General features: G+C 44.9%; 1 protein-coding gene across 1 annotated transcript in view; it reads right to left on the reverse strand.

Moving 5' to 3' along the window:
• Positions 1-18,123, reverse strand: part of LOC126291901 (proteoglycan 4) — a 274,929-nt gene that overhangs the window by 35,429 nt on the left and 221,377 nt on the right. Inside the window, exons 6-7 of the mRNA XM_049985630.1 lie at positions 2,245-2,671; positions 24-275 (exon numbers count right to left, since the gene is read on the reverse strand). Of these exons, the coding sequence (XP_049841587.1) occupies positions 24-275; positions 2,245-2,671 (679 nt within the window). The remainder of the gene's footprint in view (positions 1-23; positions 276-2,244; positions 2,672-18,123) is intronic.

Here is an 18,123-nt window from a genome sequence, read left to right on the forward strand (position 1 = left end):
GGGTCCAGAGCGGGTGGATGTACCTTGTCGGACTGTGGAGTCGTCGGTGCCATTCCCACCGTCAGTCGTCGGCTCCCAAACAGTGGTGTGGGACGCCACTGGCGGCTGTGTCGTCGGCCGCTCGTCGACGCGGCCAGTTCCGGGCACGATGCCCAGGTTGTGCAGCACGGCGCGCATCTCGTCCGTCAGCATGCTCGTGTCTATGGCTTCCAGCGTCAGCGGGGTCGACGAGGTAGTCGTGCTGCCGCCAGAGGCGCTGCCGTCACCAGTCCTCTCTGTCCGCGTCAACACAAAAGGCAGGTTGTCATTTAGTCCAGCTGTTAATCCTGATTCTTATGTCACAAATGTTCGTCTCCTTTAAATATCTGATCAATTCTTCAATCTCTTCATCATCTGCAGAGCTAGTTGGCATGTAAACTTGTGCTACTGTGGTGGGTGTGGGCTTCGTGCCTGTCTTGGCTACGATAAATCGTTAGGAATTCAGTATTGCGAGATCAGCAGTGTCAAGAATGTGATGAGAATACCAAATTTCAGGCAGTATTAAGTCGGGTGATGCTGAGGGGGAAATGAGACACTTAAAGTAGTAAAGGAGTTTTGCTATTTGGGGAGCACAATAACTGATGATGGTCGAAGCAGAGAGGATGTAAAATGTAGACTGGCAATGGCAACGAAAGCGTTTCTGAAGAAGAGAAATTTGTTAACATCGAGTATTGATTTAAGTGTCAGGAAGTCGTTTCTGAAAGGATTTGTATGGAGTGTACCCATGTATGGAAGTGAAACATGGATGATAACTAGTTTGGACAAGAAGAGAATAGAAGCTTTCGAAATGTGGTGCTAATGAAGAATGTTGTAGATGGGTATATCACATAACTAATGAGGAGGTATTGAATAGAATTGGGAAGGAGTTTGTTGCACAACTTGACTAGAAGAAGGGATCGGTTGGTAGGTCATGTTCTAAGGCATCAAGGGATCACCAATTTAGTATTGGAGGGCAACGTGGAGGTTAAAAATCGTAGAGGGAGAGCGAGAGATGAAAACACTAAACAGGTTGAGAAGGATGTAGGTTGCAGTAGGTACTGGGAGATGAAGAAGAATGCACAGGATAGAGTAGCATGGAGAGTTGCATCAAACCAGTCTCAGGACTGAAGACCACAACAACAACAACAACAACAACAACCTGTCACCACAGCCAGCGCAGTGGTCGACGTCCGTCACTTGAAGACCGAGAGCAGCGACGTTTGTGTAGAGTAGTCAGTGTTAACAGACAAGCAACACTGGAGTTAGGATTGGAGTGTGGCGCAGACGGCAAGAAGCCATGGGCAGAAGCTGTCAACGAGGCATTGTGCAAGCTCTATTATAGTGGTGGCTATGTTTACATGGGATTGCCAACCAGTGTGGCCGAGCGGTTCTAGGCGCTTCAGTCTCGAACCGCGCGACCGCTACGGTCGCAGGCTAGAATCCTGCCTCATGCAAGGATGTGTGTGATGTCCTTAGGTTAGTTAGGTTTAAGTAATTCTAAGTTCTAGGGGACTCATGACCTCAGAGCCATTTGAACCATTTTTGAATACGTGGGATTGACTGAGTCCTCTGGTCCAACTGAACCGATCATTGACTGAAAATGGCTACTTGGAGACCATTTCTTCCCCAACGACGATGGAATTTGTATGGATGGCAATGCGCATGTCACTGGGTGACATTTGTTTATGATTGGTTTGAAGAACATTCTGGAAAGTTCATCTGAATGATATGGCCACCCACATCACCTGACATGGACCCCATTGAGTTTTTATAGGACATAATGGAGAGGACAGCTCAGGCACAAACAGCTTCACCTGCAACATTTCACAATTGTGGTGGTTATGGATTCAGCATGGCTCAATAGTTATGTCGAGGACTTCCAACGACTTGTTGAGTCCACGCCACGTCGAGCTGTTGCTCTACTCTGCCCCAAGAAAAGTCCGACAAGTTATTAGGAGCTATCCCATGACTTGTGTCACAGTGTAGATACCACCACCAGTCGATTGATTGGAGACGTTGATTTCAGTAGAACGACATCGTTTAGGGTCTATACCATGTATGGTCTAAGAGGAAAAGTCACATGGCGTGAAGTCTTATTACTTTCTCCTTCGACACATGAAGTAGTTCTGTGCTTTGGATATAATTTAGCTGGGTACGTCATACCTCTGGGCTTTCGAGAACGAGTAACTGTATCGATTGGAAGAAGGGGCTGTGGGAGTGACTCACCGTTGCCTGCAGATTGAGGGGGCTGGGCGAGCGTCTTCTGGCGGCGCCGGCCGTGCGTGGGCGGCGCCGGGTCGAGCAGTCCGAAGCGGTGCAGCAGGTGGCGCATGTCCTGCTCCTCGGGCTCGGAGCGCGACTGCGGCAGCGGCTTGAAGGCGCGGTACGGCGCCGGGTCCGGGGGCGGCGGGCCCATTGGCGGGTGGGCGGCGGTGGGCGGCGGCTGGGGCGGCGGGTCCAGCAGCCCCAGCGATTGCAGCAGTTCGCGCACCGCCGGCGAAAGCGCGTCCGCCGCCGCGGACAGGTCGGGCGTCACTGTGGAGGCGATGGTCGGGGCGGCGGTGGTAGTGGTGGGCTGTGGGTGGGCGCCGCCGCTCAGGGGCGCCCGCGGAACGAGGCTGTCGAGCACGCCGGGGTCCAGCGGCCGGAACGGCTGCACAGCCACCACAATGTCAGCTTACTTCGTCCTCGTTGTACCATCCCACAAACGCAGAAAGACAGAGTGACCTTGTGGCAGGGTATACTGTGTCCTCACATACCGGGACCCAACCTAAATTTTTTGTTTTTCTTTTCTCTGGCGTATTTTGTGACGTTATGTACTGGGTGATCAAAAAGTCAATAACATTTGAAAACTTAAACCACGGAATAATGTAGATGGAGAGGTAAAAATTGACACACATGCTTGGAATGACATCGGGTTTATCAGAAAAAAAACACCCCGTATTGCTAGACGCGTGAGAGATGACTTGCGCGCGTCGTTTGGTGATGATCGTGTGTCACTTTTGTCATGCTTGGCCTCCCAGGTCCCCAGACCTCAGTCCGTGCGATTATTGGCTTTGGGGTTACCTGAAGTCGCAAGTGTATCGTGATTGACCGACATCCCTAGGGATGCTGAAAGACAACATCCGGCGCCAATGCCTCACCATAACTCCGAACATGCTTTACAGTGCTGTTCACAACATTATTCCTCGACTACAGCTATTGTTGTGGAATGATGGTGGTGGACATATTGAGCATTTCCTGTAAAGAACATCATCTTTACTTTGTCTTACTTTTTAACGCTAATTATTGCTATTCAGCGCCATCTGTCGGACATTTTTGAACGTATTTTTTTGTTCTAATAAAGCCCCATGTTATTCCAAGCATGTGTGTCAATTTGTACCTCTCTATCAACATTATTCCGTGATTTATTCAGTTTTCAAATTTATACTGACTTTTTGATCACCTGGTATATTATAAATAAGATTCAATTTTTTCCATATAATGGCAATGAATGACAAATTGTTCAAGAGGTTCCAGAACAGTTTAAATATTTTTTTTAAATTATTATTACAGCCTCAGTTGCACATATGCACACTTTATTACTGGTTTCGATCAAAATCATTGATAATCTTCATATCTGAAAATAAAATAAATGAAATACTAATAAATAACTATGTGTTTAGATCCTCTTGTTTTTCTTTATTGTTATTTCATACCCTTACCCTTTGTCGGCAGGGGTGATCTGGCAGCAGCACAGTTCCCCGCTTTTGAGCCAAGAGACAGTATAAAATTTCACAGAAGAAACAAATATACAAAAGACAGGAATGAAAGATGAAGTTGACACAAGAGAAGGGGAAACAGTGGGAGTTAAAAACTACAAAAAAGGAGTAGTCTGACGAGGCATGTTTACATAAGTCCACATATAGATAAAACGGCACTCAACGTGTGCACAGCACATAGACACTGGCAGCGCAGAGAGCATGACTGAAACGGTGTTCACAGTATGAAAACCACACAGTACGATGACACTTAAAATAGACTGCACTTATGTAATGGATATGGCAAACACCAAAACACACTAGAGTGTAACTGTGTTAAAACTGGAAGGACTTGCCAAGTGAGGGGAGGCGAGGAAAGAGAGAAAGAGGAGGGAGAGGAGGGGGTCAGTGTAGGAGTGGGGGAAGGAAGCACTAGGAGCCAGTAGCACACCAAAGGGCAGGAGACACTGAGGAAGAGAGCAATCGAGGAAGGAGGGTAAGGACTGGTAAAGAAGAAGCACGGGTGGGGGGGGGGGCGGAGGAGGGAGGGAAGGAGAGAGAGAGGAGAGAGAGCCCTAGGGAGAATGGGAGACGGAGGATAATTATTTTAATTATTTGGGCAAAGCACTTCATCTGGGAAAGGGAGATGCTAGACGTTTCTTTGGGAGAGGATGTGGCATGTGGAGGGTGTGGAGAAGGTGGGACACATCGGCAACAGGTGGGGTGTGGAGAGGAAAGGAGACACCAAGGAGTGAGGGGGATCGAGTCGGCGATTGGTGTAGAGGGTACGGATGTGTTCAATGAAAAGGATATGCGGGAAAGGGATGAGTTCATAGACGATCCTCGTGGGGGACGGGAGACGGTCAGGGAAAGCGAGGTGGAGTGCATGATGTTCAAGGATTTGGAGGGTTTTGTAGAATTTAGGCGGGGCAGAGATCCAGGAGACACTGGAGTAACAAAGGATGGGGCTGATCAAGGATTTATAGGTATGGAGGATAGTGGAAGGAGGCAATCCGCATGTCCAGATTTCTTTACACATGGTTAATTATAAATATTACATTTTATTTTATTTTTAGATATGACATCATTGTCTATGAACGAAACTAGTAATCGTGAATATGAGCTGCTAAGGATGTTATAATATTTTAATTTTTTTTTGTATCTAACTAGATCCTTTTAGGGTATAAAACTCCGCCATGGAAGTGGCCGTTCGACATGGGGTGTTATTATGATGCAGCATCCCCTTGTCTGCAATGTCTGGTATCACTCGATGTACCCATTTTCTGAACTTTTCAAGGACATCTTTGTAAAACACTTGGTTGACACTTTGTTCTGAGGGACAAATAGTGCAGTTCATGACTTGAGTTCGTGGCTTGTAGAAAATAAACTAACGCTACGTCACAGTAAGACTCAGTTTTAAAAGTTTCTAACTCATAATTCAACAAAACCTTGAGTTTTAATTTCACAGAATGGGCATATGATTAGTGAAACTGAACAGTTCAAATTTCTAGGTGGTCATATAGATAGTAAACTGTCTTGGAAAGCCCACGTTGAAGATATTGTTCAAAGACTTAATGCTGCCATTTTTACTGTTCGAACGGTATCTGAAGCGAGTGATCGACACGAAAATTAGTCTGCTTTGCTTTTTTCCATTCGCTTATGTTGTATGGTATAATATTTTGGGGTAACTCTTCCCACTCTAAAAGGATATTTTTGGCTCAGAAATGGGCGGTTCGGACAGTAAGTGGTGTAAGTTCACAAACATCTTGTCGACCCCTGTCCACGAGTCTGGGTATTTTGACATTGGCCTCTCAATATATGTATTCCTTACTGTCATTTCTTGTTAACAATATTGGCTTATTCGCAAGAAGTAGCAGCTTTCGCTCAGTTAATAATCGGCAGAAATCAAATCTGCATTTCGATCGGACTTCCTTAACTCTTGTGCAGAAAGGCGTGCAGTGTACTGCTGCATTCATTTTCAATATGTTACCACTAGAATTCAGAAATCTGAGCAGTAATGCACGCGCATTCAAATCGAAACTGAAAAGTTTCCTTAAGGCTCACTCTTTCTATTCTGTCGATGAGTTGTTGTATTGTTGATTGCTTTTACTTAAACTTATGGCTTGACTTTTTTCGAGCTCATAAACATTTTATTTTTCTGTTATTACTTTTATATTGTGATTTCATGTACTGGAGACCTTGGAGATTTGCTCCTCAATTTGGTCCTACGGAACTTTACGCGTAAACAAATAAAATAGTAAATTCTTTAGACACGATTCCCTTACTTTGATTTTCTCATTCGAGAAGATCAAAAGACACGTTTCTTCGGTTGTCCTGTTGAGTTCTCAGTTTCTTCGACACCAGTTTGGCACAAATCCTTCGCATGAGCAAAATTTAGGTCAAAATTTGACGGGTGGTGAAAGTGTTTAAGTTTATAACGGGTCACCAAATGTCATTGTTGTTAAACGCCGGTGAAATGAAATGTCGTGTGGCTAGGGTCCTCCCGTCGGGTAGACCGTTCGCCTGGTGCAGGTCTTTCGAGTTGACGCCACTTCGGCGACCTGCGCGTCGATAGGGATGAAATGATGATTAGGACAACACAACACCCGGTCCCTGAGCGGAGAAAATCTCCGACCCCCGGGAATCGAACCCGGGCCCTTAGGATTGAACGCCGGTCTGATCCCATAAGAGTACGCACACGCTCGACATTTTCGTCGGTTTTTGAAGTTGAAGATCTGCCGGAGCGAATTTCATCTTCAACGTGTTCTCGGCCATCCAAGCCGCCCGGGGTAGACGCGATGTATAGGGCGACTTGCGAAGGTTCGCGCGGCTCCCCTCGTCGGAAGTTCGAATCCTCCCTCGGGCATGGGTGTGTGTGTGTTGTCCTTACCATAAGTTAGTGTAAGTTAGCTTAAGTAGTGTGTAAGCCTAGGGATCGATGACCTCAGCAGTTTGGTCCCTCAGGTACTTACCACAACTTTCTAAATTTTCGGCCATCCAACAATGATTTGTGCCAGTGGAAAACTTGTGCTCTTATAAGAGGTGTTGCCCATAGGCCTGTTTCAACTTTTCATCTGCTACAGTCACAGATTCATCAAGTGTGTCACAAAAATTGTTTGCATAACGTTGCTCTAAATATTTTAGTAACACACAACGAAAACACACCTTCGTTGATGGCGCTCTCAGAAACTGTTAGCTGTAGAAGGGGTGAACACATTGGTCTACACAAGTAGAACAACGCAGCGTTGCCAGATCGCATTGTTACCGGGCTTATTACTTTTCTCACACACCTCGCATTTCCTAAAAAGCGCATCTCAGCTACTTAACGCCAGGAAAAATGTCCTCACTGTAACGAATCAGTGGAAGAAAACAAACGCTTTTCAGGCAAAGAATATTCAGTATTGAGAGCCCTACGCTATTAACGTGATAGTGACATGTAGGTTAGGAATATTTTCGTTACTAGTACACCGTCTTCAGTCACAATACCTTTTCTTTCCTGTTTCAGTCCGAGCATGTCACATAGACACACAGTATGATGGTAAGCATCACAAATAATTTTTAATTGGCTCTAGTTGGAATTAGTCCGCAGCTCGTGGTCTTGCGGTAGCGTTCTCGCTTCCGGCCCACGGGGTCCCGGGTTCGATTCCCGGCGGGGTCAGCGATTTTCCCTGCCTCGAGATAACTGGGTGTTCTCGTGTCGTCTTCATCATCATCATTTATCCCCATTACGGTCGGAGGAAGGCAATGGCAAACCACCTCCGCTAGGACCTTGCCTAGTCGGCGGTACGGGTTTCCCGCATCGTCCCCTACGCTCATCGGAGTGTGGGACCTCATCACTTGGAATAAATGGATGTGTTAGTATAAGCGACAATAATATGAACAATACTTCTTTATCCTATATTTACGAATTAAAGTGTCGCATTTGAACGGGGTGGTGATGTCGCAAACGTGTTACGATGCACAATTTGAAGTTAAAGTATAACTGTGTATCAGCGATACACTTAATGAACATTTCGTGGCCAAATGGATGAAACCATTAATAGCACTGTATTTATTTCGTTTATCTCTTCTGAAATTGTTTTTCGTGTGAAGCAGTAGTTTGAGTCACAAACGATGGTGGTTGAATTTAGGCTCGGTTTGCGCACCTACATCACGCATTCTCCGACACCCTGTGAGCGTTCGATAGTGCTCTGGACGCTCTGCTGAGAATGTCGTACGAAATACGAGCACTAAACGTAATCGTACCGAGATATTTCATTAATTTTTATTTCATTTATTGCGAGCAGGTAGTGATAAGCGAAAGATTCTACACATGCAAGTGTATTTGCAGAATACACGCTTTCATCGAGTACAAAGCACGTGTATGCGCGTACAGCAACTGTCGCTTGGAGCAGGCAACAGTGCAACACACGTCTTTTTCTAGACCTGCGCAAACAGCCACCTTTCGTGAATCGGACTGTAATGAATACACTTTGTCATCAATAGAATGCGGACACCTGGCTGAAAATCACTTACAAGTTCCTACCCGCTACATCGGTAATGCTGGAATTCAACATGGTGTTGGTCCACCCTTCTTAGCCTTGATGACAGCTTCCACTCTCGCAGTACGTTCAATCAGGTGCTGGAAGGTTTCTTGGGGAATGGCAGCCCTTTCTCCACGGAGTGCTGCACTGAGGAGGTATCGATGTTGGTTGGTGAGGCCTGGCACGAAGTCGGCATTCCAAAAGATCCCATAGGTGTTCTCTAGGATTCAGGACTCTGTGCAGGCCAGTCCTTCCAGTCCTTTACATGGATATTATTGTCGTGTAACTACCCCGACACAGGCCGTGCATTATGAGCAGGTGCTCGATCGTGTTGAAGGACGCAATCGCCATCCCCGAATTGCTCTTCAACAGTCGGAAGAAAAGAAGGTGCTTAAAACATCAGTGTAGGCCTGTGCTGTGATAGTGCCACGCAAAAAAATAAGGGGTGCATGCCCCCTCCATGAAAAACACAATCACATCATAATATCACCGCCTCCTAATTTTACTGTTGGCACAACACACGCTGGCAGATGACGTTCACCGGGCATTCGCCATACCCACACCCTGACATCGTGTCGCCACATTGTGTATCGTGATTCGTCACTCCACACAACGTTTTTTCTCTGTTCAATCGTCTAATGTTTACGCTCTTTACAACAAGCGTGGTGTCGTTTGGCATTTACCGGCATGATGTGTACCTAATGAGCAGCCGCTCGACCATGAAATCCAAGTTTTCTCACCTCCCGCGTATCTGTCATAGTACTTGCAGTGGATCCTGACGCAGTTTGGGATTCGTGTGTAGTGGTCTGGATAGATGTTTGCCTATTACACATTACGACCCTCTTCAACTCATGTACGCTTTTGTGCTGTACGTGGCCCTTCACGCTTCCACTTCACTATTACATCGGAAACAGGGGACCTAAGGATGTTTAGGAGTGTGGAAATCTCGCGTACAGACGTATGACAAGTGACACCCAATAACATGGCCACGTTCGAAGTCCGTGAGTTCCGCGGAGCGCTCCATTCTGCTCTCTCACGATGTCTAATGACTGCTGAGGTCGCTGTTACGGAGTACGTGGCAGTATGTGGCAGCATAATGGACCTAAAATTAAAAACGTATGTTTTTGGGGTGTTCGGATACTTTTGATCACATAGTGTGTGTCCTTCATTTAATGCTATGCCCCGAACTAAATCAAGTGTTGCCTCAGTGTATGCATTGAGACTTGAGTTTTAGTTCCGAGACGCGTTGGACTACAACAAGAAAAAAAAGTGTTACTGGATCAGGCACGCTACTAACAAAAATTTTCGTATGCCTTGAGAGCTTTGTTCAGCTGTCCCCAATATTCACTATCTTGCCAATCGAATTACTTGAAGCCGACTTCGTGTCTTCCAGCAGATTCAAACTAACATGTTGCTCACGTTTAAATTCATCTTTATACGTAGGTTTGTCTAAAACGTAAAAAGCTAGGAGACACGATTTCGAGAAAATGAGCTTATGTGAAAGGGTCCCGAAGATGCTGTAGATGTTTAAAGCCTTGAAATGGCGAGAGTCAGTACTCTGAAAAAACTTGGAAAGTATGTCGCTGCTGCTTCGTATCTCTCAAGGGAGGGTCATGGGTCGACGCAAAGAGATTACAGAGCACACACTCAAATAAGTTCTGTCTGCATTAAAAGGGAGCCGGCCATATTGCTTCACCGCATGTTGTACACAGAGCGATGTGCTTGGTAAACAGTGTAACAAATAGGTTATTGTTTTTCGTTCCGATTAAGTATCTCGTATTTTTTCCACCTTTCAACGAGGCTAGAAATTATATCGCAAGTTTTGGATAAAATATCAAGCAGTAATTCAATGAGTAACCTTGGTCTGAGATTGCGTAAAGTCGAAAGAAAAGGTAAATTCCTGCCTACTGTCTTATTACGATTACTCATCCGCAGAGGAAGACGACGTGTATCAATCTTTTTGCAGAGTTCGAGTCCGCATTTAGACAGAATCACACGAAAACGGTCTCCAGTTACCATTGTACCAAAGTGTAGAGTTACTGATTAAATTAATTATGAGCAGATCTAGAATTGTAAGAGATTGAAGATGTTATTTTGTTATTTGATAATTAGGCGTCGCGTATTCACTTTGTTCTGTCAGGCTTGGAGAACAATGAAAAGGAAAATGTATATACACTACTGGCCATTAAAATTGTTACAACATGAAGAAATGCAGATGATAAACGGGTATTCATTGTACAAATATATTATACTAGAACTGACATGTGATTACATTTTTAGCAATTTGGGCACATAGATCCGAAGAAATCAGTACCCACAACAACCACCTCTGGCCGTAATAACGAGCTTGATACGCCTGGGCATTGAGTCAAAGACAGCTTGGATGGCGTGTACAGGTACAGCTGCCCACGCAGCTTCAACACGATACCACAGTTCATCAAGATTAGTGACTGGCGTATTGTGACGAGCCAACTGCTCGGCCACCATTGACCAGACGTTTTCAATTGGTGGGAGATCTTGAGAATGTGCTGGCCAGGGCAGCAGTCAAACATTTCCTGTATCCAGAAAGGCCCGTACAGGACCTACAACATTCGGTAGTGCATTATCCTTATGAAATGTAGGGTTTTGAAGGGATAGAATGAAGGGTAGAGCCACGGGTCGTAACACATCTGAAATGTAACGTCCACTGTTCGAAGTGCCGTCAATGCGCACAAGAAGTGACCGAGGCGTGTAACCAATGGCACCCCTTACCATCACGCCGGGTGACACGCCAGTATGGCGATGACGAATACAGGCTCCCAATGTGCGTTCACTGTGATGTCGCCAAACACGGATGTGACCATCGTGATGCTGTAAACGGAACCTGGATTCATCCAAAAAATGACGTTTTGCCATTCGTGCACCCAGGTTCGTCGTTGAGTGCACCATCGCAGGCGCTCCGGTCTGTGATGCAGCGTCAAGGGTAACCGCAGCCACGGTCTCCGAGCTGATAGTCCATCCTGCTGCAAACGTCGTCAAACTGTTCGTGCAGATGGTTGTTGTCTTGCAAACGTCCCCATCTGTTGACTCAGAGATCGAGACGTGGCTGCACGAGCCGTTACAGCCATGCGGATAAGATGCCTGTCATCTCGACTGCTAGTGATACAAGGCTGTTGGGATCCATCACGGCGTTCAGTGTTACCCTCCTGAACCCAACGATTCCATATTCTGTTAACAGTCATTGGATCTCGACCAACGCGAGCAGCAATGTCGCGATACGATAAACCACATTCGCGATAGACTACAAACCGACCTTTATCAAAGTCGGAAACGTGATGGTACGCATTTCTCCTCCTTACACAAGGCAATATAGCAATGTTTCACCAGGAAACGTTCCCGGGTTCGAATCCCGGCGGGGTCAGGGATTTTCTCTGCCTCGTTATGACTGGGTGTTATGTGCTGTCCTTAGGTTAGTTAGGTTTAAGTAGTTCTAAGTTCTAGGGGACTGATGACCATAGATGTTAAGTCCCATTGTGCTCAGAGCCATTTGAACAATTTTTTTGAACCAGGAAACGCCGGTGTATTGCTGTTTGTGTATGAGAAATCGGTTGGAAACTTTTCATGTTAGCACGTTGTAAGTGTTGCCACCACGCCAACCTTGTGTGAATGCTCTAAAAACCTTATCATTTGCATATCACAGCATCTTCTTCCTGTCTGTTTAATTCCACGTCTGTAACACATCATCTTCGTGGTGTAGCAATTTTAATAACCAAGATTGTAAATCTTTGCTGTTATTATGGCCCCGTGGTCTAGGGGTAGCGTCTCTGATTGATAATAAAAAAAAAAAAGGGTAGCGTCTCTGATTGATAATCAAAACGTCTTCGGTCCCGGGTTCGATCCCCGCTACTGCCTAAATTTTGATAAATAATCAGCTTTGGTGGCCGAAGACTTCCGGCATAAGAAGTCAGCCTCATTCTGCCAACGGCCTTGTCAAAGATGGCGGAGGAGCGGGTAGAGGTTCAGGGCACTCTCTTGTCCTAGCGGTGGGAAATTGCCCCTAAAGGCAATCAGCAATGATCAACGACATGAGGATGCAGAAGGCAATGGAAACCACTGCATTAAAGACACGTGTATCCGCAGGACATGTGGCCTGTAGTTGAAGAATTGTCATGATGATCTCTCCATTGGCATAAGATTCCGGAATAGTCCCCCATTCGGATCTCCGGGAGGGGACTGCCAAGGGGGAGGTTACCATGAGAAAAAGATTGAATAATCAACGAAAGGATAATGTTCTACGAATCGGGGCGTGGAATGTCAGAAGTTTGAACGTGGTAGGGAAACTAGAAAATCTGAAAAGGGAAATGCAAAGGCTGAATCTAGATATAGTAGGGGTCAGTGAAGTGAAGTGGAAGGAAGACAAGGATTTCTGGTCAGATGAGTATCGGGTAGTATCAACAGCAGCAGAAAATGGTATAACAGGTGTAGGATTCGTTATGAATAGGAAGGTAGGGCAGAGGGTCTGTTACTGTGAACAGTTCAGTGACCGGGTTGTTCTAATCAGAATCGACAGCAGACCAACACCGACAACGATAGTTCAGGTATACATGCCGACGTCGCAAGCTGAATATAAACAGATAGAGAAAGTGTACGAGGATATTGACAGGGTAATGCACTATGTAAAGGGGGACGAAAATCTAATAGTCATGGGCGACTGGAATGCAGTTGTAGGGGAAGGAGTAGAAGAGAAGGTTACAGGAGAATATGGGCTTGGGACAAGGAATGAAAGAGGAGAAAGACTAATTGAGTTCTGTAACAAGTTTCAGCTAGTAATAGCGAATACCCTGTTCAAGAATCACAAGAGGAGGAGGTATACTTGGAAAAGGCCGGGAGATACGGGAAGATTTCAATTAGATTACATCATGGTCAGACAGAGATTCCGAAATCAGTATCAGTATCTGTACCCAGGAGCAGATATAGACTCAGATCACAATATAGTAGTGATGAAGAGCAGGCTGAAGTTCAAGACAGTTGGTGAAAGGAGGAAGTACAAACATGTTCCGGGAAAATCAGGAATACAAAAATACAAGAAGTGAAATAAATAGGAAGTGCAGGGAAGCTAAGACGAAATGGCTGCAGGAAAAATGTGAAGACATCGAAAAAGATATGCTTGTCAGAAGGACAGACTCAGCATACAGGAAAGTCAAAACAACCCTTGGTGACATTAAAAGCAACGGTGGTAACATTAAGAGTGCAACGGAAATTCCACTGTTAAATGCAGAGGAGAGAGCAGATAGGTGGAAAGAATACATTGAAAGCCTCTATGAGGGTAAAGATTTGTCTGATGTGATAGAAGAAGAAACAGGAGTTGATTTAGAAGAGATAGGGGATCCAGTATTAGAATCGGAATTTAAAAGAGCTTTGGAGGACTTACGGTCAAATAAGTCAGAAGGGATAGATAACATTCCATCAGAATTTCTAAAATCATTAGGGGAAGTGGCAACAAAACGACTATTCACGTTGATGTGTAGAATATATGAGTCTGGCGACATACCATCTGACATTCGGAAAAGCATCGTCCACACAATTCCGAAGACGGCAAGAGCTGACAAGTGCGAGAATTATCGCACAATCAGCTTAACAGCTCATGCATCGAAGCTGCTTACAAGAATAATATACAGAAGAATGGAAAAGAAAATTGAGAATGCGCTAGGTGACGATCAGTTTGGCTTTAGGAAAAGTAAAGGCACAAGAGAGGCAATTCTGACGTTACGGCTAATAATGGAAACAAGGCTGAAGAAAAATCAAGACACGTTCATAGGATTTGTCGACCTGGAAAAAGCGTTCGACAATATAAAATGGTGCAAGCTGTTCGAGATTCTGAAAAAAGTAGGGGTAATCTATAGCGAGAGACGGGTCATATACAATATGTACAACAACCAAGAGGGAATAATAAGAGTGGACGATCAAGAACGAAGTGCTCGTAATAAGAAGGGTGTAAGACAAGGCTGTAGCCTTTCGCTCCTACTCTTCAATCTGTACATCAAGGAAGCAATGATGGAAATAATAGAAAGGTTCAGGAGTGGAATTAAAATACAAGGTGATAGGATATCAATGATACAATTCCCTGATGACATGGCTATCCTGAGTCAAAGTGAAGAAGAATTAAATGATCTGCTGAACGGAATGAACAGTCTAATGAATACACAGTATGGTTTGAGAGTAAATCGGAGAAAGACGAAGGTAATGAGAAGTAGTAGAAATGAGAAAAGCGAGAAACTTAACATCAGGATTGATGGTCACGAAATCAATGAAGTTAAGGAATTCTGCTACCTAGGCAGTAAAATAACCAATGACGGACGAAGGAGGACATCAAAAGCAGACTCGCTATGGCAAGAAAGGCATTTCTGGCCAAGAGAAGTCTACTAATATCAAATACCGGACTTAATTTGAGGAAGAAATTTCTGAGGATGTACGTCTGGAGTACAGCATTGTATGGTAGTGAAACATGGACTGTGGGAAAACCGGAACAGAAGAGAATCGAAGCATTTGAGATGTGGTGCTATAGACGAATGTTGAAAATTAGGTGGACTGATAAGGTAAGGAATGAGGAGATTCTACGCAGAATCGGAGAGGAAAGGAATATGTGGAAAACACTGATAAGGAGAAGGGACAGGATGATAGGACATCTGCTAAGATATGGTACTAGAGGGAGCTGTAGAGGGCAAAAACTGTAGAGGAAGACTGAGATGGGAATACGTCAAGCAAATAATTGAGGACGTAGGTTGCAAGTGCTACTCTGAGATGAAGAGGTTAGCACAGGAAAGGAATTCGTGGCGGGCCGCATCAAACCAGTCAGTAGACTGGTGACCCAAAAAAAAAAAAAAATATTACGAATGGTACTAATCTCATTTAATACCATGGTCCCAGATCCTTTCGGTACTCCGTGGTTCAAATTACTCTTAATAAGACCTACCCCACATTTCTTTCCTGACGCGGAGATATTGCAAATAATGATATTTCATGCTAGCTGCGATGCATCCTATAGGTCATTACAGATGGGTTGCTAACCAAGTTAGATTTCTTTATTTTAATCTTGTTTCTGCTAGCCTTCTGGTACATGCTGTGAATCGGTAAAGTTGTCAGAATTATACACAGTATGATCAAAAGTATTTCGACATCTTCTGGTATATATATAGCTCTGAGCACTATGGGACGTAACATCTGAGGACATCAGTCCCCTACAACTTAGAACTACTTAAACCTAACTAACCTAAGTACATAACACAAATCCATGCGCGAGCCAGGATTCGAACCTGCGATCGTAGCAGTCGCGCGGTTCCGGACTGAAGCTCCTAGAACCGCTCGTCCACAGCGGCCGGGTGGTTAGCACACTGGACTCGCAATCGGGAGGACGACGGTTCAATCCGGTCTCCGGCAATCCTGATTTAGGTTTTCCGTGATTTCCCTAAATCGTTTCAGGCAAATGCTGGGATGGTTCCTTTGAAAGGGCACTGCCGACTTCCTTCCCTAATCCGATGAGACCGATGACCTCGCTGTTTCGTCTCTTCCCCCAAACAATCCAATCCAATCCACAGAGGCCGGCGGTATTTATAGACACACGCGTATTCAAATATAGCGTTGTGTCAATATTTCAAATCATTCGGTCAAATTTACGATCACGAATATTAACAGTTTCTATACAAGTAAATTTCTTGAAAACCTCAACTCTCCGAAAGTTCTCCACGAACTACTTTGAAATTTTAACACAACATTGTATTCAAATAGGCAAGTGGTTTTGTGTACCTACTGGAACGCAATCTGATGCGTATGTAATAAAAGGAGAATCGTTATAAACATGTAATTGCTGGTTTGTTCAAATTCGTTCATCTTCGAAAGTTCTTGACCGATTGCGTTGAAGTTTTGACACAACGTTTAACTCCAATGGCGCGTGTTATAGGCACGTAATTCTTTAAAATATGTATATTTTTAATACAGTTATTGTATAAACGTGTATATGTAATATATAAAGGGAAAACATCGTTACCAAATATGTCAAAACCTACCTTTCTGATTTACTTCATTTTTTTTACGTTCAAAAGAAGTTTTGCATCACCCCGGTTCCCAGAACACTGAAGATAGACGTTGACTGTGGACATCGTATCTCAGACACAGTCCCTTTGACTGTTCGGAGATGTCACTAAACCTGCCCAAAGTTATAAACAACCATGCATGAGCAGCGCCTATTTGACGGAGGGGGTCCAACAGCCGATCAATTTCTGTCATTCCACCAGGAAGGAGGTACACCTCTCGTGTTGTCTGTAGTTCAACCTTGCCTAGACGGTCAACACCGCGGTTGGATCGCTCCCGCGTTGTTATTTTGTGCCAGTCAGGGCTCACAACAACAGGCGTGTCGGAGTGAAGCAAAGCAATGTTGTTCGGACATGGAGGCCATACAGAGAGACAGGAACTGTCGATGTCATGCCTCGCTCAGGCTGCCGAAGGGCTACTACTGCAGTGGATGACTGCTACCTGCGGATTATGTCTCAGAGGAACCCTGACAGCAACGCGACAATGTTGAATAATGCTTTTCGAGCAGCCACAGGACGTCGTGTTACAACTGTGCGGAATAGCTTGCACAATGCGCAACTCCGCTCCAGACGTCCATTGCGAGGTCCATCTCTGCAACCACGACACCATGCAGTGGCGTACAGATGGGCCCAACAACATGCCGAATGGACCGTTCAGGACTGGCATCACGTTCTCTTCACCGATGAGTGTCGCATATGCCTTCAACCAGACAATTGTCGGAGACCCGTATGGAGGCATCCCGGTCACGCTGAACGCCTTACACACACTGTCCAGCGGGTTGAAGGTTCCGTGCTGTTTAGGGGTGCAATTATGTGGGGCCGACGTACGCCGCTGGTGGCCATAACAGCTGTACGATACGTGAATGCCATCCTGCGACCGATAGTGCAACCATATCGGCAGCATACTGGGGAGGATTCATCTTCATGGACGACAATTCCCGCCCCCATCGTGCACATCTCTGAATGACTTCCTTCAGGATAACGACATCGCTCGACTAGAGTGGCCAGCATTTTCTCCAGACATGAACGATATCGATCATGCCTGGGGTAGATTGAAAAGGCTACGACGTGTCCTACCAACCAATCGCCGTTGAGGAGTGGAACAATCTGGACCAACAGTGTCTTCATGAACTTCTGGATAGTATGAATACAGACATGCAGCAATGCAAGGGGACGTACAAGTGTGTACAGCAATCTGGACCACCACCTCTGAAGATATCGCTGTATGTTGGTATAACATGCAGTGTGTGGTTTCTATGAGCAATAAAACGGGCGAAAATGATGTTTAAGTTGATCTCTATTCCAATTATCTGTACAGGTTCCGGAACTCTCGGAACCGAGGTGATGCAAAACTTTTCTTGATGAGTGTACTTTAAACGAAACAACAAGTTTACTGTTACCAGTCACTGTTGATTTATCTCCACGACGCATTTCAAAGGCGTCTCCGTATTTGTTTGCAAAATATGACAGTATACACTTGATGTGTTACAACAGTGAAAGAAACCTGTGGCAACTGCAGACAGGCCACAAGTTCCTCCAAAAAGTCACAACTCAACACACACACAAATTTCATACTAACAAATGTAAATTTACCTAATGATAGGGGTTTAAACCTTTGAAACGCATCGTGGGGATAAATAAACAGTGTCTAGTAACAGTAACTTGTTATTTCATTTGATGTCAACAACAGTCACGGTAAAGCCTAATGTAAAATGTTCGCATTTAATGACTATATACTTTTCATTATATAAGAATAGTTTTCAGCAAACAGAAAAG

The sequence above is a fragment of the Schistocerca gregaria genome, chromosome 9 (genome assembly GCF_023897955.1).
Source record: "Schistocerca gregaria isolate iqSchGreg1 chromosome 9, iqSchGreg1.2, whole genome shotgun sequence".
In the NCBI taxonomy this organism is placed as follows: domain Eukaryota; kingdom Metazoa; phylum Arthropoda; class Insecta; order Orthoptera; family Acrididae; genus Schistocerca; species Schistocerca gregaria.